Genomic DNA, 25,212 nt, shown 5'->3' with positions numbered 1-25,212 from the left:
TGGCCTCCTTCTACACTGCAGAGATACTATGGAATATTGTCAGGGCAGGGAATATTGCCTTTGCAGTATCGAGTGCCTTCCGCCATTTCCTGATATCCTGTGCGGTGAATCTAATTGTCTGAAGCCTGGCATCTCTGATGCTGGGGACCTCTGGAAGAGACTGAGATGAATCATCCACTCGGCACTTCTGGCTGAAGATTATTGTGAATGCTTCAGCCTTATCTTTTGGACAGATGTGCTGGGCTCGTCCATCATTGAGGTTGGGGATATTTGTGGAGCCTCCTCCTCCAGTGAGGTGTTTAATTGTCCACCATCATTCATGGCTTGATGTGACAGGACTGCAGAGCCTAGATCTGATTCACTGGTTGAGGGATTGCTTAGCTCTGTCTATCACTTGCTGCTTATGTTGTTTGGCATATAAATAGTTCTGCGTTGCGACTTCACCAGGTTTACACCTCATTCTTTGGTACATTTTGGTGCTGCTCCTGGCATTCCCTCCTGCACTCTTCATTGACATTGAACCAGAGTTGTTCCCATGGCTTTGAGGTGATGGTAGAATGGGGGATATGCCGGGCTATGAGGTTACAGTTGAGCCTGAGTATACTTCTGCTGCTGATGATGGCTCACAGCACATCATGGATGCCCAGTCTAGAGTTGCTTGATCTATTCTGAATCTATCCCATTCAACACAATAGTAGTGCCGCACAACACAATGTGAAGGCGGGACTTCATCTTCACAAGTAATATGAGGTGGTCACTCCTAATGATACTGTCATGGACAGATGTATTTGTGACAGGCAGATGAGTGAGAATGAGGTCCAGTGGGCTGGATTCTCCGGCCGCCGACATTGAAATCGCAATCGGCGACCGGTTGGAGAATCCAAGTTTCCGACCAAATCGGGGGTGGCGCCGCTTTCGCAATGCTCTTCCTCCACCAAAGAGGCGTACCCTAGGAGTATGCTGCGCCACGTATCGACAGCTTCAGGACATTGCCGGAGTCCCCCCCCTCGTCGATACTCCGCCCCAGACCAGCCGAGTTCTCATGGGTCTCTCATGGTCTCACCCGTCGGGAACACGGCATGGTGGCTGCAGACTCAGTCCAGTGCTGCCACAGTCAGGGGAGGCCGATCCACGGGTAGGGCGGACTATTTTGTGGGCAGGGTCCACGAGCGGCCGCTGCCATGTTGCACGGCACGGCCGCTGCATGCCGCCGGCGTGCGCACGTGCGGCCACGGACCCGGCAATTCTCCGGGGCGTATCGGCAACTAGAGCCGGGTGCTCTACGCTGCTGTCCTGCTAGTTCCCAGCAAAATGGGGAGTCGGTGGCCATTTTGCGCCAGTGTTTCATCGCTCCCAAGCCGGCCTGGGGACATAGCCCCAGAATTGGAGAATCCAGACCAGTATGTTTTTCCCTCTTGTTGTTTCTCTCACCACCTGCGCATACCCAGTCTAGCAGCTACGTCCTTTAGGACTCAGCCAGCTCAGTCAGTAGTGGTGCTCTTGGGATGGACATTGAAGTCCCCCACCCAGAGCATATTCTGTGATTCTGTGCCCTTGCCACCCTCGGTGCTTCCTCTAAGTGGTATTCAAGATGGAGGAGTACTGATTCATCAGCTGACCGTAGCAATCAGCAGGAGTTTTCCTTGCCTATGTTTGACCTGAGGACTTCATTGGGTCCGGAGTTGATGTTGAGGAAACTCTCTCCTGACTGAATAACCATTGTGCCCCCACCTCTGCTGGATCTGTTGCCAAAGGCAGTCACCAATAATGTTGCTCTTTTAGAACATAGAACATAGAAAAATATAGCACAGAACAGGCCCTTCGGCCCACGATGTTGTGCCGAACCTTTGTCCTAGATTAATCATAGATTATCATAGAATTTACAGTGCAGAAGGAGGCCATTCAGCCCATCGAGTCTGCCCCGGCTCCTGGAAAGAGCACCCTACCCAAGGTCAACACCTCCACCCTATCCCCATAACCCAGCAACCCCACCCAACACTGAGGGCAATTTTGGACACTAAAGGCAATTTAGCATGGCCAATCCACCGAACCACATCTTTGGACTGTGGGAGGAAACCGGAGCACCCGGAGGAAACCCACGCACACACGGGGAGGACGTGCAGACTCCGTACAGACAGTGGCCCAAGCCGGAATTGAACCTGGGACCCTGGAGCTGTGAAGCAATTGTGCTATCCACAATGCTACCGTGCTGCCCTTAAGAACAAATTAATCTACACTATATCATTCTACCGTAATCCATGTACCTATCCAATAGCTGCTTGAAGGTCCCTAATGTTTCCGACTCAACTACTTCCACAGGCAGTGCATTCCATGTCCCCACTACTCTCTGGGTAAAGAACCTACCTCTGACATCCCCCCCTATATCTTCCACCATTCACCTTAAATTTATGTCCCCTTGTAATGGTTTGTTCCACCCGGGGAAAAAGTCTCTGACTGTCTACTCTATCTATTCCCCTGATCATCTTATAAACCTTTATCAAGTCTCCCCTCATCCTTCTCTGTTCGAATGAGAAAAGGCCTAGCACCCTCAACCTTTCCTAGTAAGACCGACTCTCCATTCCAGGCAACATCCTGGTAAATCTCCTTTGCACCTTTTCCAAAGCTTCCACATCCTTCCTAAAATGAGGCGACCAGAACTGTACACAGTACTCCAAATGTGGCCTTACCAAAGTTTTGTACAGTTGCATCATCACCTCACGGCTCTTAAATTCAGTCCCTCTGTTAATGAACGCTAGCACACCATAGGCCTTCTTCACAGCTCTATCCACTTGAGTGGCAACTTTCAAAGATGTATGAACATAGACCCCAAGATCTCTCTGCTCCTCCACATTGCCAAGAATTCTACCATTAACCCTGTATTCCGCATTCATATTTGTCCTTCCAAAATGGACAACCTCACACTTTTCAGGGTTAAACTCCATCTGCCACTTCTCAGCCCAGCTCTGCATCCTATCTATGTCTCTTTGCAGCCGACAACAGCCCTCCTCACTATCCACAACTCCACCAATCTTCGTATCGTCTGCAAATTTACTGACCCACCCTTCAACTCCCTCATCCAAGTCATTAATGAAAATCACAAACAGAGGACCCAGAACTGATCCCTGCGGTACGCCACTGGTAACTGGGCTCCAGGCTGAATATTTATCATCCACCACCACTCTCTGACTTCTATCGGTTAGCCAGTTTTTTATCCAACTGACCAAATTTCCCACTAACCCATGCCTCCTTACTTTCTGCATAAACCTACCATGGGGAACCTTATCAAATGCCTTACTAAAATCCATGTACACTACATCCACTGCTTTACCTTCATCCACATGCTTGGTCACCTCCTCAAAGAATTCAATAAGACTTGTAAGGCAAGACATACCGCTCGCAAATCCGTGCTGACTATCCCTAATCAAGCAGAATCTTTCCAGATGCTCAGAAATCCTATCCTTCAGTACCCTTTCCATTAGTTTGCCTACCACCAAAGTAAGACTAACTGGCCTGTAATTCCCAGGGTTATCCCTAGTCCCTTTTTTGAACAGGGGCACGACATTCGCCACTCTCCAATCCCCTGGTACCACCCCTGTTGACAGTGAGGACGAAAAGATCATTGCCAACGGCTCTGCAATTTCATCTCTTGCTTCCCATAGAATCCTTGGATATATCCCGTTAGGCCCGGGGGACTTGTCTTTCCTCAAGTTTTTCAAAATACCCAACACATCTTCCTTCCTAACAAGTATTTCCTCGAGCTTACCAGTCTGTTTCACATTGTCCTCTCCAACAATATGGCCCCGCTCATTTGTAAATGCAGAAGAAAAGTACTCGTTCAAGACCTCTCCTATCTCTTCAGACTCAATACACAATCTCCCGCTACTGTCCTTGATCGGACCTACCCTCTCTCTAGTCATTCTCATATTTCTCACATATGTGTAAAAGGCCTTGGGGTTTTCCTTGATCCTACCCGCCAAAGATTGTTCATGCCCTCTCTTAGCTCTCCTAATCCCTTTCTTCAGTTCCCTCCTGGCTATCTTGTATCCCTCCAGCGCCCTGTCTGAACCTTGTGGCCTCAGCCTTACATAAGTCTCCTTCTTCCTCTTAACAAGACATTCAACCTCTCCTGTCAACCATGGTTCCCTCACTCGACCATCTCTTCCCTGCCTGACAGGGACATACGTATCAAGGACACGTAGTACCTGTTCCTTGAACAAGTTCCACATTTCACTTGTGTCCTTCCCTGACAGCCTATGTTCCCAACTTGTGCACTTCAATTCTTGTCTGACAACATCGTATTTACCCTTCCCCCAATTGTAAACCTTGCCCTGTTGCACGCACCTATCCCTCTCCATTACTAAAGTGAAAGTCACAGAATTGTGGTCACTATCTCCAAAATGCTCCCCCACGAACAAATCTATCACTTGCCCTGGTTCATTACCAAGTACCAAATCTAATATGGCCTCCCCTCTGGTCGGACAATCTACATACTGTGTTAGAAAAGCTTCCTGGGTACAGTGCATAAACACCACCCCATCCAAACTATTTGATCTAAAGAGTTTCCACTCAATGTTTGGGAAGTTGAAGTCACCCATGACTACTACCCTGTGACTTCTGCACCTTTCCAAAATCTGTTTCCCAATCTGTTCCTCCACATCTCTGCTACTATTGGGGGGCCTATAGAAAACTCCTAACAAGGTGACTGCTCCTTTCCTATTTCTGACTTCAACCCATACTACCTCAGTAGGCAGATACTCCTCGAACTGCCTTTCTGCAGCTGTTATACTATCTCTAATTAACAATGTAATTAACAACGCCACCCCCCCCACTTCTTTTACCACCCTCCCACCTCTTTTACCACCCTCCCTAATCTTATTGAAACATCTATAACCAGGGACCTCCAACAACCATTGCTGCCCCTCTTCTATCCATGTTTCCGTGATGGCCACCACATCGTAGCCCCAAATACCGATCCATGCCTTAAGCTCACCCACCTTATTCCTGATGCTTCTTGCATTGAAGTATACACACTTCAACCCATCTCCGTGCCTGCAAGTACTCTCCTTTGTCAGTGTTCCCTTCCCCACTGCCTCACTACATGCTTTGGTGTCCTGAATATCAGCTACCTTAGTTGCTGGACTACAAATCCGGTTCCCATTCCCCTGCCAAATTAGTTTAAACCCTCCCGAAGAGTACTAGAGAACCTCCCTCCCAGGATATTGGTGCCCCTCTGGTTCAGATGCAACCCCTCCTGCTTGTACAGGTCCCACCTTCCCCAGAATGCGCTCCAATTATCCAAATACCTGAAGCCCTCCCTCCTACACCATTCCTGCAGCCACGTGTTCAACTGCACTCTCTCCCTATTCCTAGCCTCGCTATCACGTGGCACCGGCAACAAACCAGAGATGACAACTCTGTCTGTCCTGGCTTTTAACTTCCAGCCTAACTCCCTAAACTCATTTATTACCTCCACACCCTTTTCCTACCTACGTCGTTGGTACCAATGTGCACCACGACTTCTGGCTGCTCCCCCTTCCCCTTAAGGATCCTGAAGACACGATCCGAGACATCCCTGGCCCTAGCACCCGGGAGGCAACATACCTTCCGGGAGTCTCGCTCACAACCACAGAATCTCCTATCTATTCCCCTAACCATTGAATCTCCTACTACTATTGCTTTTCTATTCTCCCCCCTTCCCTTCTGAGCCTCACAGCCAGACTCAGTGCCAGAGACCTGGCGGTAGGTCACCCCCCCAACAGCATCCAAAATGGTATACTTGTTTTGAAGGGGAACGGCCACGAGGGATCCCTGCACTGTCTGCCTGTTTATTTTCTTTCCCCTGACTGTAACCCAGCTACTCTTGTCCTGTACCTTGGGTGTGGTTACCTCCCTGTAACTCCTTTCTATCGCCCCCTCTGCCTCCCGGATGATCCGAAGTTCATCCAGTTCCAGCTCCAGTTCCCTAACACGGTCTCGGAGGAGCTGGAGTTGGGTGCACTTCCTGCAGGTATAGTCAGCGGGGACACCGGTGGTGTCCCTCACCACCCACATCCTACAGGAGGAGCATGCAACTGGCCTAGTCTCCATCCCCTCTTACCTTACAGAATATAACTGCCCTGTGTACCAACTGGACCTCCGCCCTCTGACTCTGCTCCCAGTCAGCTGCACTCTCTGTAAACTCCTAGCTCCCTTCTCGCTCTTTGCGGAAATGTAGGAAACAAAATGAAAGGAGCACCTTACTCCCTCCTCACCTAACTCCCTCAGTCACCAAACTCTCACTATAGCACTCAAATGCACCAAATCCAGCACTCCCTCAGTCACCAAACTCTCACTACAGCACTCAAATGCACCAAATTCAGCACGCAGTGCAAACCTTTTAATGAGTGGAATACTATCCCATCAATCGGCTCCAATAATGTTGCCAAATTAACTAGATATGGCAGTTATTAATGATAATATTGCTTTTCAGAGTCGCCAGGATACCACTACAAGGCTTTACCGGCTATCGATCAAAGACCAAACAACCAGTTAGTCAGTTCAAGTTCAAAGATAGTTTATTTACACACATGGATTAATTTGACATGCAACATAAAACACTACAAGTTAAACTACACCTATCAACTGCAATGACCTATACTTAACTTCAGGGCAACCGGCTCTATGCAGATGAACAAGGCCTTTGTTCGGATCTTGCGTGGCTGGGTAGAAGAAGTGGCTTCGTTTCTACTGGGCTCATCCGTCTGATAGCGATCGTTGGTCTTGAACTTGTCTTCTGGTCGTAATGCTACACTTGGTTTTAGGCATAGGCCGGGGCCAAGAGAGACCGAACACATGGCTGTGTCTCTTTTTATCCCTCTGGGACTTTGTGCTCTTTGGGGCGGTCCTTAGCTTTGGACCCAATAATTCGACAGGCTTCAATCACTGCCTTCGATTTTAGCCAACAAAGGGGCGGGTGCCTTGATGGCTGGGCGTGTCCTGAGCGGTCATTGACCTTGGCTGTTTGGGCTTTCTTAGCAAAGTGAGTGGTGCTGGTTAGTCTGCATCTGTATCGGTTACCCGAGTACAGTCCTTTTGTTCTGAGGAAATGGGCCATTAGAATGCAAACGAGCGGGGGTTTCAATCACGTCTAGTTTTCTGGGTTGCAAATACACACACAAGCTCTGAGTGTGTCTGAGTCCTGGGTTGACCATAATTCCCATGGTCCTTTGCAGGTGGTCATCTGAGATGGCTACAGGTCTGTCCGGCTGGTGGGATGGTGATAGTAGGACATTATCTATAAGGTATGATTCTGTGAGATAAGGTATGATCCTGTGAGAATGACTGTGTCAGGCTGCTGCTTGAGTCGTCTGTGAGCCAATTGTTACAAAGGAGACCTTTGTAGGGTCGGCGAGGCTGGGTTTGCCATTGACATTTCCAGTGCCTGGGTCGTTGCCAAGTGGTCCGTCCGCTTTTTCCCCCTTTTTATTGATTTTGACAACTGATTGGCTTAAGAGTCAACCACATTACTGTGGATCTGGAGTCACATGGAGGTCAGACCAGGTCAGTGAGGACTCTTTGCTCACCTAAAGACATTAGTGAACCAGTTGGTTTCTTACGATGATCGCTTCATGGTCATGGTTCAGATATTTATCGGATTCAACTTCCACCATCTGCCGTGGCCAGATTCGAACCCAGGACGCAGAGTATTACTTTGGGTCTCTGGATCACCAGTTCAATGACAATGCCACTACACCACTGCCTCCCCCCCTATATTTGGCCCTCTATGAATTCAGTAGTAGGTCCATTCCCAGCACAGAATGGGTGCGGGTTATCTCATTACTAAACAAATACGAATTATGTCTCTTTGGCTCAAACATGGGCACTGCAGCTATCAGTACATGTCCCCATGTGCCCATTTACCTGTATATCCACAGTTTTCTTATCCATTTATCTACCTATCTCTGACCTATTAAGTAAATATTGACTTTTCAGTAAAACACAAACTGAATCTGTATTTGGTTTGATGCAAGAATGCTGTTAACGTTAAATGATTTCACACTATATTCATTTGCTCTGTAATATAGAGTGGCAGCAACCTACGGATTTTGGGCCTGGTGAAGTCAGATGAAGGATTTTACCAATGTGTGGCAGAGAATGATGCTGGGAATGTGCAGACTACTGGACAGCTAATCATCCCAGAACCAGGTAAGACAATATAACCCTCGACCCCTGCCTGCAATTTTCATTCTTATTTGTACTTTCCCTTTTTTAATGACAGAGCGATCATTTGGAAAGAAAGGACAGTTACTGCTGTTACATTTTGTTCTATCTCATGGTCCCCAGAAGCTCAATATAATCACACTTTCAGACTCAAATTTTGGAGCTTTCTTCAAATGTATTTCTCAAATCATTTGCTGCGGACCAATACCTTTACCAATAATATAATATAATTCATTCAATATTATATGAGGTGTTGTTTGAAAGTATTGGATTTAGGGAAGTGATCCCTATATATATCCCACATAACGTGATCCGTATATTTAGAGAATTCTGTGAAATTTGGTTGTGTTGTGGATTGAGGATCTCGGGCCTTCGTTTGGAAAAGGGGGCTTAGGTTCAAACAGGATGTTAGTTCCAGTGTCCTTGTTGTGAATAAGATTTGGGGCAGGCAATAGTTTCATGGACAGTTAAAAGAAGGAACTTGCATTTACATTGAGATTTCCATCTCCCGATAGCGCTTTGCAGCTGATGAATTATTTTGAAGCATAGTACCCACCCAAGTCTGGTCTACGTTATGACATGATGTGAATACACCTTTAAGGGGTGGTATCTTAAACTACTGTCAAATATTCCACCTTGACAGGATATGATGTATGAGTCCCATGACCCACAGGCAAGCAGCAGTGGTCAAAATCCGACATGTGCCTCACAGTCTCCCAGTAAATATTATTTGTATATAGCCCTATCTCCAGATAAAGAACCCATATTATTGTTTCAGCAATCTTTGAGCATGATTGGTACATTTATGCCGTAGAAAAGAAGAACGTTACCATCTATATGCGACCTCAGTTCCACACCAATGTGTTTGTTCCCTAAGGAGGCCCTGAAGAGGCCTAACAAGCCACTCACTTGTATCAAACAGCTTGCAGTTAAAGAACAAGGCCCAGCGCAACCTTTTCAAAGCAATGCGGGATGGCCAATAAATGCCAGTGATGCCTACATTCAAGAATTATTTTTTTAAAGTAACATTTTTGGGGGGGACAAATCAGGTAATTGCACCCAACAAAAAAAAAATGAGATAAATTAATAATAATTCTGTTCGGTAAAGTTGTTTGATGGATAAATCTTCGTCAGAACTTTCCTGTTCATTTTTTTAAAAAGTACTACGTGATTGTTTATATGTTTCAATGAGACTTTAGTTTAATACTTCATCCGAAAGAAGGTGCATCCAATAGTACAGCACTCCCTCAGTGCTGCAATTTAAGTATTTAGTAGAAGGTCAGTGGAAATTTCCCTGATGCTCTCGCCAATATTTGTTCCTCAGGCAGCATCGCAAGAGTAGTTTATCTGGTCATAATCACATTGCTGTGTGTGGAAGTTGGCTGCATGCATATTGGTATCCATGTTTCCTACATTAAACAGTGACTACACTTCAAAGGTTCTTCATTGGCTATAAGACACCTCAAGACATCGGTGGTTGTGCAAAGCACCATACATATGCAAGTCTTTTTTCTATTTTCCCCTTACAATTGTAGCCCAGGAACTTGTCCTTTTAAAATGTTTCATTCTGTGATAAAGAGCTGCTGAACTTTGCTCCCTGCAAAAAAAAGAGTCACTGAAATTGCTGAACTTTCACCAACTGTGAAGAGCTTTCAGCATGGAGATTGTTGAGTCGATGTGTTCTTGTAACTGTGGCGACGGTCTGTATCTCAGTAAATACAGAATCTAAAGACTGATGTTTCATTTGTTTGTCAAAGATAGTAGGATTCTACACCTTGTAAAGCAACATGATATCTGGGAAAGATCCAGTCCCGATTGTTACTTCAGACATTTTCAAGGGTTGCCAGGAGCAGCTGGCTGTGCAGCTTCCTGCAACAAATCACCCACTCACGGATGGACAGATTTAAAATCTGTCTGCCCTGAGATTCGCAAGAGAATGGTGTAGTGCCTGAGGAAGAAGAGGCGCTGAAGCAAAGCCTTGCATTCAGCCTGCTGTTTTGTGGCCATTATCTATCTAACTGGAAGGCTACCTTTGGATGCCGCTGAAACTAAGACACAATCTGTGGCAAATGAAGCAGGACACTTGTCTGACAGATTTCTGGGCAGGTTGCAAGAAGCATATTGCCACCTTATACCGATCTTGCTCGGTCGTCTCTCTCTCTCTCACTATCACAACTTTCCTCATCTCACCCAATTTTAACATATTGCTGTGGACAACACACTCCTGAATGTTCTCCATTTGTCCTATTTAAATTTTGAATTCCTTCCCTCACCCTCACTCTATTGAGAAGTCATCTATTCTAACTCTCTCTATTCCATTCTGACTGGAATCTACAAGCTTTTATAACTGAAGCTTGGTGTTATTAAATAATGGTTGGAACATGGTGCTGGCTATGAATTACACTGTGTTGACCTTGTGTAAATTGTCAATATCCTTTTCCATTCCATTGAAGCTCTGCTCTCCAACACTACTAATTCCCAAACTGCACTCGTCCATCACTATTTCTTGACTTACTTTGATTTCTCTCCTCTTCGTAAGGACTGCACTTTGGGCCTTGACCCTTCAATTGATTTTCTCAACTTCAGAATGGAAGAAGACAGCTATAACTATAAATAAATAGAGGTGGGGGGTGGGAAAGGAACTGCCGTTACATCTTCTCATTCTCTTTGTCAGATTATTCTATCAATTCCCAACGACAAACCCACGCTGCCTTTGAATCTTGAGACCACCATGTGGTTCCATAACTCATGCTGGGTTTTGCCAGAGTTGTGAATAAGAACAGGAGAACTAAGCTGTTAAACATAGGGATGCACAGGTACAGGAAATGCCTGGTCTCAGGACTGTGCTGTTTTTAAAATTCTTTCATGGGATGACAGCACCACTAACATTGCTCATTGCCCTTGAGAAGCTGGTGGTGAGCTGCCTTCCTGAACTGGTGCCACCTGGTAAGGGGGGGGGGGGGTCTTTGGGTCTAAACATTGGTATCGAACCTTCTTGGAGCTGCACCTGCTCTACAACTCTGGTGGAGGTGTTGCAGAAACCCCCCTATTCCGGAACGAGATTCTCCGACCCCCCGCCGGGTCGGAGAATCGCCGGGGGCTGGCGTGAATCCCGCCCCCGCCGGTTGCCGAATTCTCCGGCACCGGAGATTCGGCGGGGGCGGGAATCGTGCCGCGCCGGTTGGCGGGCCCCCCCCCCCCCCCGGCGATTCTCCAGCCCAGATGGGCCGAAGTCCCGCTGCTAGAATGCCTGTCCCGCCGATGTGGATTAAACCACCTCTCTTACCGGCGGGACAAGGCGGCGCGGGCGGGCTCCGGGGTCCTGGGGGGGATGCGCGGGGTGATCTGGCCCCGGGGGGTGCCCCCACGGTGGCCTGGCCCGTGATCGGGGCCCACCGATCCGCGGGCGGGCCTGTGCCGTGGGGGCACTCTTTTCCTTCCGCCTTCGCCACGTTCTCCACCATGGCGGAGGCGGAAGAGACTCCCTCCACTGCGCATGCGCGGGGATGCCGTGAGCGGCCGCTGACGCTCCCGCGCATGCGCCGCCAGGCAATGTCATTTCCGCACCAGCTGGCGGGGCACCAAAGGCCTTTCCCGCCAGCTGGCGGGGCGGAAATCAGTCCGGCGCGGGCCTAGCCCCTCAAGGTGAGGGCTCGGCCGGTCAAGATGCGGAGGATTCCGCACCTTTGGGGCGGCGCGATGCCGGACTGATTTGTGCCGTTTTTGGCGCCGGTCGGCGGACATCGCGCCGATTACGGAGAATTTAGCCCCCGGTGTTTCCCACTGCATATCTGGTGAAATTGTGGCAACAGGCCGACAACCCCACAGAGATTCTGAACCATTGGATTTGCAATGCCTGTGGAATATTTGTACTTGTTATAACACAACAAAATCTGCGTTCCACCACCAGAGGGAAGATTAATATTCCCATTTGTAACTCACTGGAAGCCTCTAGTGGCAGAATCTGTGCATTGTTCTGCTTGCGTGAAGACCATTGTGTGGCACGATCAGAGACCCCAGATGCTGGTAGATCCACAAATTGTCAAGAAACTTGGAGTCTGAGATGGTGCACACTATCTAAGAATGTAAATAGTTCCAAAGGGGGATAGTTTGCAATATAAAATGAAAGAGATAAAGCAGGTAATTATCATTGCAGCTTAGAAAAATATCAAAACGTAGCTAACCAAGAACCACTTAGCGATTATCTATACTTTGCAGAAAGCATTCCATACAGACAAAGCTTTTATTCATTAAGGGAAACAACCCATATTTTATCATTATTTATAATGCTTCTGTGAAGTGCTTACATTTACTGATGTTAAAGGTGCTATATAAATACAGGATGCTGTTGTTGTTATGTAGTATAAAGGTCTGGAACATACAGGGTTAGTGTGGGACTGATAGTTACTCCAGCCGAGGACTAAAGAGGAGCACACTATCAATGGTGAAAAGAGTGCACAATAAGGAGTTAAATTAAGACTCGGGAGATGGAATTTTCCAACCCTTCTGGTCCCGTCGACGTGAAGGAAGATTTCAATGGCTTATTGGTCCCACCGTGGCGGGTGGGGGGGGGGGGGGGGGGGGGGGGGTGCGGGGGGGAGGTGGGGGGGGGGGGAATTCCAGCCAGTGTGTAGGTAACTTCAAACATAGGTTCTAAAAATTTGCAATTTAGAACAGCAATAGGAGCCTGAGGGAAGCAAACAGAGTTTATTGATAAAAACAGAAAATATTGGAAACACACAAAAAGTCAAACGTGACCCATAAAGTGAAATGGTCGGTTAAACTTTGTGTGGATACCCTTCATCGAGAATGCAAACTTTGCTTTTGGCATGCTAGGAAAGAATACGTTGGAGCAGGTTGTCTGCAAATAATTCTGAATTTAATTGCTGGAAATCAGACCTGTGCACCTATGGTATCTTGATTTGCACAGACTGCAAAAAAGAGACTGGGTCTAAACAAGACACAGGGCATCACTATAAAGGTTTGCAGGTGAAACAAAACCTGGAAATAGTATCATAAAACCCCTACAGTGCAGAAGGAGGTCATTCAGCCCATCGATTCTGCATCGGCCCTCTGAAGGAGCACCCCACCCAGGGCCATGCCACTGTTCTATCCCTGTAACCCTACCTAACCTTTTGGACAAAAAGGGGCAATTTAACATGGCCGATTCACCTAACCCGCACATCTGTGGGAGGAAACCGGAGCACCTGAAAGAAACCCACACCGACACGGGGAGAAAGCGCAGACTCCACACAGACAGTCACCTGAGGTTGAAATTGAACCCAGCTCCCTGATGCTGTGAGGCAGCAGTGCTAACCACTGTGCCACCATGCCGCCAATATATAAACTGGATAGTAGGAGACATGGACATGGACAAACTGGTGAAATGATGAAACTTATGGCAGATAAAAGTATAATGCAGCAAAGCTTGAAAAGGAAGATATGAGGAGACGTAACTAAACAGTACAATTTTAAATGGTGTGCTGGAACAGAGGGACGAGGCGGTTAATGTCGACAAATATTTGACGGTGTCATGACAAGCTGTTACAAAGGCAAATAATTTACCTGGCTTCATAAGTATGGCCATAGAATACAACAGCAAGGAAGTTATGACAGACCTTTATAAATTACTGATTAGGCTTCAGCTGAAGTATTTGTTCAGTTCTGGGCACCATACTTTAGGAAGGATGTCAAGACGTTGGGGAATGTGTGGAGGAGAATTATTGGCATCGTACTATGGGCGTCATTCTCCGACCCCCAGCCGGGTCGGAGAATGGCCGTTGGCCGCCGTGAATCCCGCCCCCACCCCCGCCGAAGTCTCCGGTACCGGAGATTGGGCGGGGGCGGGAATCGGGCCGCGCCGGTTGGCGGGACCACCCGCTCAATTCTCCGGCCCGGATGGGCCGAAGTCCCGCCCAGAAATTGCCTGTCCCGCCGGCGTAAATCAAAGCTGGTATTTACCGGCGGGACCAGGTGGCGTGGGCGGGCTCCGGGGTCCTGGGGGGGGCGCGGGGCGATCTGACCCCGGGGGGTGCCCCCACGGTGGCCTGGCCCGCGATCGGGGCCCACCGATCCGTGGGCGGGCCTGTGCCGTGGGGGCACTCTTTCCCTTCTGCCTCTGCCACGGTCTCCACCATGGCGGAGGAGGAAGTGACTCTCCCCACTGCGCATGCGCGGGAAACTGTCGCCGGCCGCTGACGCTCCCGCGCATGCGCCGCATTTCCGCGCCAGCTGGCGGGGCAACAAACGCCATTTCCGCCAGCTGGCGGGGCGGAAATCCCTCCAGCGCCGGCCTAGCCCCTCAATATTGGGGCTCGGCCCCCAAAGATGTGGAGCATTCCGCACCTTTGGGCCGGCGCGATGCCCGTCTGATCGGCGCCGTTTTTGGCGCCAGTCGGCGGACATCGCGCCGTTGGGGGAGAATTTCGCCCCAGGGATGAGAAACCTCAGTTTTGTAGAGAAATTAGAAAGTTCAAGATTGTTCTTCTTAAAGTAAAGCAGGTTCAGGGGAGATGTAATAGAGATGTTCTAAATTATGAGGGGTAGGATAAAGTAAGTAGGGGGAAGATGTTTCTTCACAAGATTTAAGATAATTGCCTAAAAAAAGAATAGAGTGAAGACGATGTGGCTCACTGCTGTGATCTGGAATGCAGTGCTTGAAAGAATGGTGGAAGCAAATTCATGATTTACTTGCTGACAGAGGTACAAAGGGTTAGCACTGTTGCTTCACAGCACCATCACCCGGGTTCGATTCCTGATTTGGGTCACTGTCTGTGCGGAGTCTGCACATTCTCCCCGTGTCTGCATGGATTTCCTCGGGGTGCTCATGTCCCAAAAATTGTTAGGTAAATTGGACATTCTGAATTCTCCCTCAGCGTACCCGAACAGGCATGGCAACTAGGGGATTTTCACAGTAACTTCATTGCAATGATTTAAAAAATATATATATTTATTAAAGTTTCTTCACACAATTTTTCTCCCCGACAAACAATAACCCCCCCCCCCATAACAAAATAACGAGAAATCGCGCAGAGCAAGATATATACATGGCAAAATGATATATTTACATGGCATTGTACAATGGCTCTCTCCCATACGTGCCAGTTTCCCCAATCCTTCATGTTATCTCTTGCTCATCCACCCTCCCAGGCAGTCCCCCCCCCCCCCCCCCCCCTCCCAGGACGTTGTGTCCGTCTCCCCCCCCACCCACCCCCCTCCAGGTTGCTGCTGCTGCTGACCGATCTTCCTCTAACGCTCCGCGAGATAGTCTAGGAACGGTTGCCACCGCCTGTAGAACCCCTGCGCAGACCCTCTCAAGGTGAACTTAATCCTCTCCAACTTTATGAAGCCAGCCATATAGTTTATCCAGGCCTCCACGCTGGGGGGCTTCGCCTCCTTCCACATTAGCAAGATCCTTCGCTGGGCTACTAGGGACGCAAAGGCCAAAATGCCGGCTTCTTTCGCCTCCTGCACTCCCGGCTCGTCCACTACTGCAAATATTGCTAGCCCCCAGCTTGGCTTGACCCGGACTTTCACCACCTGAGATATTGCTCCCACCACTCATCTCCAGAACCCCTCCAGTGCCGGGCATGACCAAAACATATGGACATGGTTCGCCGGGCTCCCTGAGCATCTTCCACATCTGTCCTCTACCCCAAAGAACCTACTCAACCTCGCCCCCGTCAGGTGAGCTCTGTTAACCACCTTAATTTGTATCAGACTGAGCCTGGCACATGAGGAGGAGGAATTAACCCTACCTAGGGCATCCGTCCACAGACCTTCCTCGATCCCCTCCCCCAGCTGCTCCTCCCATTTACTCTTCAACTCTTCTACCAGCGCTTCCCCTTCTTCTTTCATCTCCTGGTGTATTTCCGACACCTTGCCCTCGCCGACCCATACACCCACACACCCGAGATCACTCTGTCTTGAATTTCTTGTGCCGGGAGCAACGGGAATTCCCTCACCTGTCACCTCACAAAAGCCCTCACCTGCATATATCTAAAGGCATTTCCCGGGGGTAACTCGAACTTCTCCTCCAGTGCCCCTAGGCTCGCAAACGTTCCGTCAATGAACAGGTCCCCCATTCTTCTGATCCCCGCCCGATGCCAGCTCTGGAACCCCCCCGTCTATCTTCCCCGGGACAAACTGATGGTTACCCCTGATCGGGGACCACACCGATGCTCCCATTGCACCCCTGTGCTGTCTCCACTGGCCCCAGATCCTTAGCGTTGCCGCCACCACCGGGTTCGTGGTGTACTTTGTCGGCGAGAGCGGCAGCGGTGCCGTCACCAACACCCCCAGGCTCGTTCCTTTACAGGACGCCATCTCCATCCTCTTCCATGCCGCCCCCTCTCCCTCCATAACCCACTTGCGGATCATCAACACATTTGCTGCCCGGTAGTAGCTCCCCAGGTTTGGCAGCGCCAACCCTCCTCGGTCCCTACTGCGTTCCAGGAACCCTCTCTTTACCCTCGGGGTCTTATTCGCCCACACAAACCCCATAATACTCCTACCTACTCTCTTAAAAAAGGCCTTAGTGATCACGATGGGAAGGCACTGAAACACAAACAAAAACCTCGGAAGGACCACCATTTTGACCGACTGCACTCTACCCGCCAGCGAGAGCGGTAACATGTCCCATCTTTTGAAATCCTCCTCCATTTGCTCCACCAACCTCGTCAGATTCAGTTTGTGTAGGGCCCCCCCAACTCCTGGCTATCTGGATCCCCAGATATCGAAAGCTCCCCTCCGCCCTCCTCAGCGGTAGGTCCCCTATCCCTCTTTCTTGGTCCCCCGCCTGTAATACAAAGAGCTCACTCTTCCCTACATTGAGCTTATAGCCTGAAAACTCCCCAAACTCCCTCAGAGTTTGCATGACCTCCACCATCCCCTCCATTGGATCCGCCACGTACAGCAACAGGTCATCCGCATATAGCGACACCCAATGCTCTTCTCCCCCTCGGACTACCCCCCTCCATTTATTAGAAACCCTCAATGACATGGCCAATGGTTCGATCGCCAATGCGAACAACAGGGGGGACAGGGGGCACCCCTGCCTCGTCCCTCGGTACAGTCGAAAGTACTCTGACCTCCGCCGGTTCGTCACTACACTCGCCACCGGGGCTCTGTGAAGGAGCTTAACCCAACTGACAAACCCTCCCCCGAACCCAAACCTACGCAGCACCTCCCAGAGGTACTCCCACTCTACTCGGTCAAAGGCCTTCTCCGCGTCCATAGCTGCCACTATCTCCGCCTCGCCCTCCACCGGTGGCATCATTATCACGTTTAAGAGCCGCCGCACATTGGTGTTTAGCTGCCTGCCCTTTACAAATCCTGTCTGGTCCTCGTAAATCACCCCCGGGACACAGTCCTCGATCCTCGTGGCCAGCACTTTTGCCAGCAACTTTGCATCCACATTAAGGAGCGAGATCGGCCTGTACGATCCACATTGCAGTGGGTCCTTGTCTCGCTTTAGGATCAAAGAAATTGTCGCTTCCGACATTGTCGGAGGTGGGGTCCCCTCCTCTCTTGCTCATTAAAGGTCCTCACTAGTAGCGGGGTCAATAGGTCTACGTACTTCCTGTAGAACTCCACCGGGAACCCGTCCGGTCCCGGGGCCTTCCCCGCCTGCATGCTCCCCAAACCCTTGCTCAGCTCCTCCAGCCCAATTGGTGCCCCCAAACCAGCCACCTCTTGCTCCTCCACCCTCGGGAATCTCAGTTGGTCTAGGAATCGTCTCATACCCTCTTCCCCCGCTGGGGGCTGGGATCTGTACAGCTCTTCATAGAAGGCGTTAAATACCTCGTTTATTTTCGTTGCACTCCGAACCGTGGCTCCCCTTCCATCTTTGACTCCCCCTATTTCCCTCGCTGCTATCCTTTTACGGAGCTGCTGTGCCAGCATCCGACTGGCCTTTTCCCCATACTCGTAGGTCGCCCCCTGCGCTTTCCTCCACTGTGTCTCCGCCTTACCTGTGGTCAACAGGTCAAACTCCGTCTGGAGCAGTCGTCTTTCCCCAAGTAATCTTTCCTCCGGGGCCTCTGCGTATCTCCTGTCCACTCTCAAAATCTCCCCCACTAACTTCTCCCTTTCCATGCCCTCTGTCTTTTCCCTGTGACCCCTAATGGAGATTAGCTCTCCCCTGATCACCGCCTTCAACGCCTCCCATACCACCCCTACCCACACCTCCCCGTTGTCGTTGGCCTCCAAGTACCTTTCGATACACCCCCTCACCTTCCCACACACCATCTCGTCCGCCAGCAGTCCCACATCCAGCCGCCACAGCGGGTGTTGGTCCCTCTCCTCTCCCAGCTCCAGTTCCACCCAGTGCGGGGCATGGTCCGAAACGGCTATGGCCGAATACTCCGTCCCCTCCACCCTCGGGATGAGCGCCTTGCCCAGAACAAAAAAATCTATCCTGGAGTAGGCTTTGTGTACATGGGAAAAGAAAGAAAATTCCCTGGCCTGCGGCCTTGCAAACCACCATGGGTCCACTCCCCCCATCTGATCCATAAACCCCCTAAGTACCTTGGCCGCCGCCGGCCTCTTTCCAGTCCTTGATTTGGAGCGGTCCAGTGCTGGATCCAACACTGTTTTGAAGTCCCCTCCCATTATCAGGCCTCCTTTCTACAGGTCCGGAATGCGCCCCAACATGCGCTTCATGAATCCTGCATCATCCCAGTTCGGGGCGTATACGTTTACCAACACCACCCACGTCCCTTGCAGCCTACCACTCACCATTACATATCGCCCTCCATTGTCCACCTCAATAGTCTTGGCCTCAAATGACACCCGCTTTCCCGCTAATATTGCCACCCCTCTATTCTTCGCGTCCAGTCCCGAGTGGAATACCTGTCCTACCCATCCCTTTCTTAACCTGACCTGGTCCGCCACCTTCAGGTGAGTCTCTTGGAGCATGGCCACGTCGCCTTCAGTCCCTTTAAGTGCGTGAACACTTGAGCCCTCTTCACCGGCCCATTCAGCCCCCTCACGTTCCACATTATCAGCCGGATTGGAGGGGCTCTCACCCCACCCCCCCCCCCCCCCACCCCCCGCTGACTAGCCATCTCCTTTCCTGGGCCAGTCCCGTGTCCACGCCTCCCTCACCCTCCAGTCCCCCAGACGGGGGGCCCCCGTCTCGACCACCTCCTCTGTGTCCCATTCCTTTTCGGCCAGTGCAGCAGCAACCCTTTCACCCCACCCCCCTTCCCCCCCTTCCCTCCCCCCGCTAGACCCCGTCTAGCTTTTTTGTTCCCCCCATGTCACTCCCGTAAGTCAGCTGACACCTGCTGACCCCGGCTTCCCCCGCCGTCCCATTGACCTCCCCGTGTGGGAGTCTCCCAATCAATATGCGTTCCTTCGTTCCCCTTCCCACCTTTCTTCCCGCGTGCGGGAAAAACCCCGTGCTTTCCACAGCCCACTCCGTCCCCTCTGGCGCAGCTCCTGTCGCGGCCTTGTCTCTCTCCCCCAGCCCATATAACATTTCCTGCGCGTGATTGACCCCCTATATACAACAACCATCACACATCAAACCTCAAACATCCCCCCCACCCTCACAAACCCTCAGTTAGAGTCCAACTTTTCGGTTTGTATAAAGGTCCACGCCTCTTCAGGTTAGTGTTGGCCCTTGTATATGACCCACAGTCGCGCTGGCTGCAGCATTCCGAATTTCACTCCTTTTCGGTGCAACACCGCTTTGGCCCGGTTGAAACTTGCTCTCCGCTTTGCAACCTCCGTGCTCCAGTCTGGGTATATTCGGATCTCTGCATTGTCCCACTTACTGCTCCGCTCCTTCTTGGCCCATTTCAGGACCAACTCTCTGTCCGTGAACCGGTGAAACCTCACCACCATCGCCCTTGGCGGCTCATTTGCCTGGGGCTTCCTCCCCATCACCCGGTGTGCCTTGTCCAACTCCAGCGGCCTCGACGGGACCTTCGTGCCCATCATCATCTCGAGCATCATGCTCGCATATGCCCCGGCATCAGCCCCCTCCACTCCTTCAGGGAGACCCAGGATCTGCAGATTCTTTCTCCTCGACCTGTTCTCCAGGTCTTCGAGTCTTCCCGCCCACCTCTTGTGTAGCGCCTCGTTCTGCTCCACTCTCACTGCCAGGCTCAAGAGCTCGTCCTCGTTCTGGCTGACTCTTTTCTCTACCTCCTGGATCTTAACCTCGTGGGCCTTCTGGGTGATCCCGAGTCCTTCAATTGCCGAAAGCATAGGCGCCAGCATCTCCTTGCGCATCTCCTCGCGCTGCTCTTCGAAGCAGCGCTTGATGAACTCCTGCAGCTCCCCTTTGTCCCTGGCCGCCGCCATTTTGTTTTTTTTACCTCGCTTCTCCCGTTGCTCCAGTGCCGCTTTTCTGGCCGTTGCACTTCGGGTCCGTTTCATAGGCATTGGAGGGGGACCTCTCTCTTCCCTTCCCCATGGGTTTTTGTCAAAAAAAGTTCCGTTGGGGCTCCTCTAACGAGCCCGAAAGTCCGTGGTAGCGGGAGCTGCCGAATCGCGCGGCTTAGCTCTGCATCGCCGCACCCGTAAGTCTCCTTCATTGCAATGTTAATGTAAGCCTACTTGTGACAGGAATAAAGATTGTTATTATTATTACTAAGGGCTGAATGGTCTTCTGCACTGTATGATGTTGTGAGATGTTCCCCCTCTGATAGGAGGCATTCACACAATCAGCCCTGTTGTGCCAATGTACCCTTCCTTGAAGCCACAAATACATGTCTGTGCAGCATATAGAGGCTATTTTGACATTACAGATAACACACAGAACGACACTGCCTTGTGCTATCGTTGCAGGAGGGCTGGGAAGTAGCAGTTCTGCTCCGCTGAATGTAGCCCACGGTGTCACAATTTTCAGGTTTTTATGCAAGAGAGTTCAGGTTCAACATCACTGATCCTGCAGAGAACCTCACAGGCATTGATAACGTGGAGTGTACTCTCTCCTGCCCCAGCAGTTGTTCAACTAAAGCTTGATCCAGGGATCAAAGCACAGATCCCTGAATATGTAGCCCAGCTACTGAAATATCAGGCGAGCCGCCACATACGTTCTGTGTTGTTGACAGACGGTAGATTGACAAGCTAAGGGGCAGGATCATTTCTTCACGGGGAGAAACATCAATTTGTTCACCTTCTCAGTTATTGAAAAGCATTAAAAATATAATCCCTGTCTCAGAGAGTGAGAATCAGAGCTGGGAATGGTCCCTTTAAATTTGTGAGATAGGGCACCCAGTCTGTCAAACCCATTTGCCTGCTTTGGTTAAACCTACCACCGTGCAAATAGAATGACATCTGGACCTTCAGGTGTCACAAAGAGCTGTCTTCTCACAATAGCTTGAAATGTTTGAGATTGCACATAATGAGCTTCACCTAGGATGTCTAATTAGCACTTCAAATCAGCATTATAACAAACCTGATCCCAGCCTGTAGATTACAGGTGTGAGAGAAAATGCTCCATGCAGCTTTGAAATTTAACACTTCATTTGTTAAATCTAGCTTTGCAGCAACAACATGCATTTCGATAGCGCCTTTGGCACAGTAAAATTGCGTTAGCTGCTTTGTGGGAGTATTACCAAACAATTTTTTAAAATGGAAAATGACCAAAAGCGTGGTCAAAGGAATAGGCTCAAGGAGCATCTTAAAGGAGGAAAGAAAAGTGGCAGGCTGGAGGAGTTTAGGGTGGGAATTCCCAAACTCAGGGACTAGGCAAATGATGGCCCGGCTGCCAATAATGGAATGATTAAAATCAGGGCTGCACAAGAGGCCAGAATTGGTGGAGGTTTCGGGAGGGTTGGAGATTACAGGGATATTCGTGGTTAAGCTATTTGGGGAGAATTTTTTTTTTTGAGGGTTTTGAAATCGAGACCTTGGTGGACTGGGACCAATGTCGGCCAGTTACACAGGTTATGTTGATTCCCTGGGAGCAGACAGCATGAGACTTCTATCTGTGCAACCTGCATAGGTTTGCTCAGTGATGTCAATGGTGAATGTTGTGTGGGTGGCACAGGTAGCAGCTCAAGGCACAGTCGGAAACAGAAGCTTGGCCCCCAGGAAATCACAATTTTACCCCTGCTTTTCAAATCCAACAGAAGTAATGTTGTGGGTGCTACGTTTGCCAACATGGCGGCGCGGGCGGGCTCCGGGGTCCTGGGGGGTGTACGGGGCGATCTAGCCCCGGGGGGTGCCCCCACGGTGGCCTGGCCCACGATCGGGGCCCACCGATCCGCGGGCGGGCCTGTGCCGTGGGGGCACTCTTTTCCTTCTGCCTTCGCCATGGTCTCCACTATGGCGGAGGCGGAAGAGACCCCCTCCACTGCGCATGCGCGGGGATGCCGTGAGCGGGCGCTGACGCTCCCGCGCATGCGCCGCCCGGCAAAGTCATTTCCACGCCGGCTGGCGGGGCACCAAAGGCCTTCCCCGCCAGCTGGCGGAGCGGAAATCAGTCCGCCGCGGGCCTAGCCCCTCAAGGTAAGGGCTCGGCCCCTCAAGATGTGGAGAATTCCGCACCTTTGGGGCGGCGCAATGCCGTACTGATTCGTGCCGTTTTTGGCGCCGGTCGGCGGATATCGCGCCAATTACGGAGAATCCCGTCCCAGGTGAAACATCAAATATTGGTGGGATCGGATGGAATCATTGGTTTTGACTGAAAAAATCATAAATAATAGGCCCGAGAGCTGAAATTCGTTGAAACTACATGTAATGATATGCATAAGCAATCATGTAGATAATGATGTAAATGACCTCCGACCAGCAGGTAGCAGTGTAAATCTACCATTTGTCCCTGTACCTGGAGGAGTTGGGAGTTAGTCATATTAGTGGATAGTCATACTTGCAGTAGCTCTAGGATAATTTATCAGTATTAGTAGTTTGTAAGATATTTCTCATAGTTATCTTTACCGCGCATTTATTTTATAATAAAACACCCAGGGGCTGGTCTAGCACACTGGGCTAAAACACTGGCTTGTAATACAGAACAAGGCAGCAACGCGGGTCAATTCCCGTACCAGCCTCCCCGAACAGGCGCCGGAATGTGGCAACTAGGGGTTTTTCACAGTAACTTCATTGAAGCCTAGTTGTGACAATAAGCGATTATTATTATTATTTAACGAGTCAAGAACTATACGTTGTTCTGTGCCTTTTTCCTACCGGCCAAGCACCAGAACATAACACTACCAGCAACCTTATAACAATGCCTCAGACCACAAGTGGAATGAAAGAAAAAAGAAAGAAAAAGAGAGAATGTTCCTGACTACTTCTTGTTGAAACCGTTACTTAAAGGATGTAAATCTCTATTCCAGCTCCCTGGCAGTTTATGGGACAGATGGTGATGAAGTTGGCCATAAAGATGTATTAACAGAGGCTGCTGACCGTGGTGGGAGGAACATGGCTCCTGCTGTCTGAGCTCTTTGCATAAATGGTAGCCATCCATTCTAAACACAGCATGCACTCTGCATTGCACAGCTGTTCAGGCTATCACTGCACATTTGCAGAAAGCCAGGTATGCTCTCTGGCAACCTTAGTAATTTACACCTTACACAAATCAAAGATAAAGGTTCTCACATCGGACAGGCCACGGGTGACTAAATTAAATTCTTGTTACCAGTGAAACACTTTCGTTTAGAAGGCGATTCCAACTTTCAAAAAAATATAATCTCTATTTTTGGATTGTTTGCAACCCACAAATCAGATTTCCCTGTGAATAATTTTTGTGATAGAGATGTACAGTTGTGATATGCACTGCCACTCATTTGTTACCCAATTTCTGATTAGGGTAAATGGAGTGAAATTTACCACCTTGCCTAGATTACACAGAGTGGCCTGAAGTGAAAGCAGTTTCTGGTTGCCTCGACTGCTCCTGGAACTTTCTTCATTTACATGGCAGATTTAAAATACACACATCACCAGCACTGCCTCATTAACGTCAAAGTACTGTTACTAATGTCAGGGTTGCTGTGAATTTTTTGGAAACAGCAAACTAGTCATCAGAGCCATTTCAAAATTAGTTGGTTTTTTTAATTATAGGACAAATAACAAATTAAATTCCAAAGTCTTTCAGTGGTCATTTCGGTTCTTGAGCCAACGACTATATAGGCCTGGATATTAAAATGATAACAATGAAAAACAGAAAATCTCCCAAAATGAAACTTACCCGTAAATTGGTTTATTGCATTTCTGAAATTCCTCTTAATAACCTTTTTCAGTGCTGCTGTCTCTGTGACTTTGGGCCAGAGCGTGACTCAAATTCTCAGTAGTCACCGGAGGGCCTCACTGCTCAGATTTCTGCCAGAGTGGAGAGTCTTCCATTTATTTGAAGCTTAATTAGGGGGCTGCCATGTTATTACCTATTGGAATCTCACTTTATTGCTGCAGCAGAATAAATAATTGATTTTGTGGTAGTTTGACCTTATTTTGGAACTCCCTATTGCTGAAGAAAAGTCTGAAGGTAAGTTTTATTTGCAACAACTGCTGGCAACAGAAACTTGGCAGCCTTGAGTGGAGGTATTGGGCAGGGAAGGACCTTTTTTAATATCATGCCTAGTTGCTTATCCCTACTCTGGTTAAACTATCATCTCCGATCTTCCCTTTTGAATTATCTGTTTGTTTCAAAGTTAATACTCCTCTGGGGAAGTATGTATAGCATCATTATAGAGCAGTGTTCTTAATAGATAGATTTATGATTTTGATATGTATGGCACAAATTAAAATCCCCTTAACCTCTCTCTCTCTCCACCCCCTAACCCCAGCTGCTCTCCGAGTGGAGGGAGAAATGCACTGTACTCAGACTCCTTACATGGGGTCAAATCTTCCAGCCTCTAGATTGTAACAGACTGGATGTAAAACCAAAGATGCACATTGGGATCTTGTGGAAGCCCTGATGTGCAGATCGATGTGGGAGTTGCTCAGGAATTACCCTGTTCTCCAGGATATTTCTGAATGTCTCCGAGTCTGATCCAGAGCCACAGGGCGAGATCTTCCAGCTGTTCACACCTGTAGCATGTTTCTCAGTAGCAGGAG

At 49.5% G+C, this 25,212-nt stretch overlaps 1 protein-coding gene across 1 annotated transcript in view; it reads left to right on the top strand.

Moving 5' to 3' along the window:
- The window catches only part of dcc (DCC netrin 1 receptor), a 1,735,814-nt gene that overhangs the window by 1,085,822 nt on the left and 624,780 nt on the right, over window positions 1-25,212 (top strand). Inside the window, exon 7 of the mRNA XM_072497411.1 lies at window positions 8,064-8,184. Coding sequence (XP_072353512.1) covers window positions 8,064-8,184 — 121 coding nt within the window. The remainder of the gene's footprint in view (window positions 1-8,063; window positions 8,185-25,212) is intronic.

The sequence above is a fragment of the Scyliorhinus torazame genome, chromosome 3 (assembly GCF_047496885.1).
Source record: "Scyliorhinus torazame isolate Kashiwa2021f chromosome 3, sScyTor2.1, whole genome shotgun sequence".
Taxonomy (NCBI): Eukaryota; Metazoa; Chordata; class Chondrichthyes; order Carcharhiniformes; family Scyliorhinidae; genus Scyliorhinus; species Scyliorhinus torazame.
Note: the sequence above shows the minus strand (reverse complement) of the source record. Positions and strands in the feature narration are given on the sequence as shown.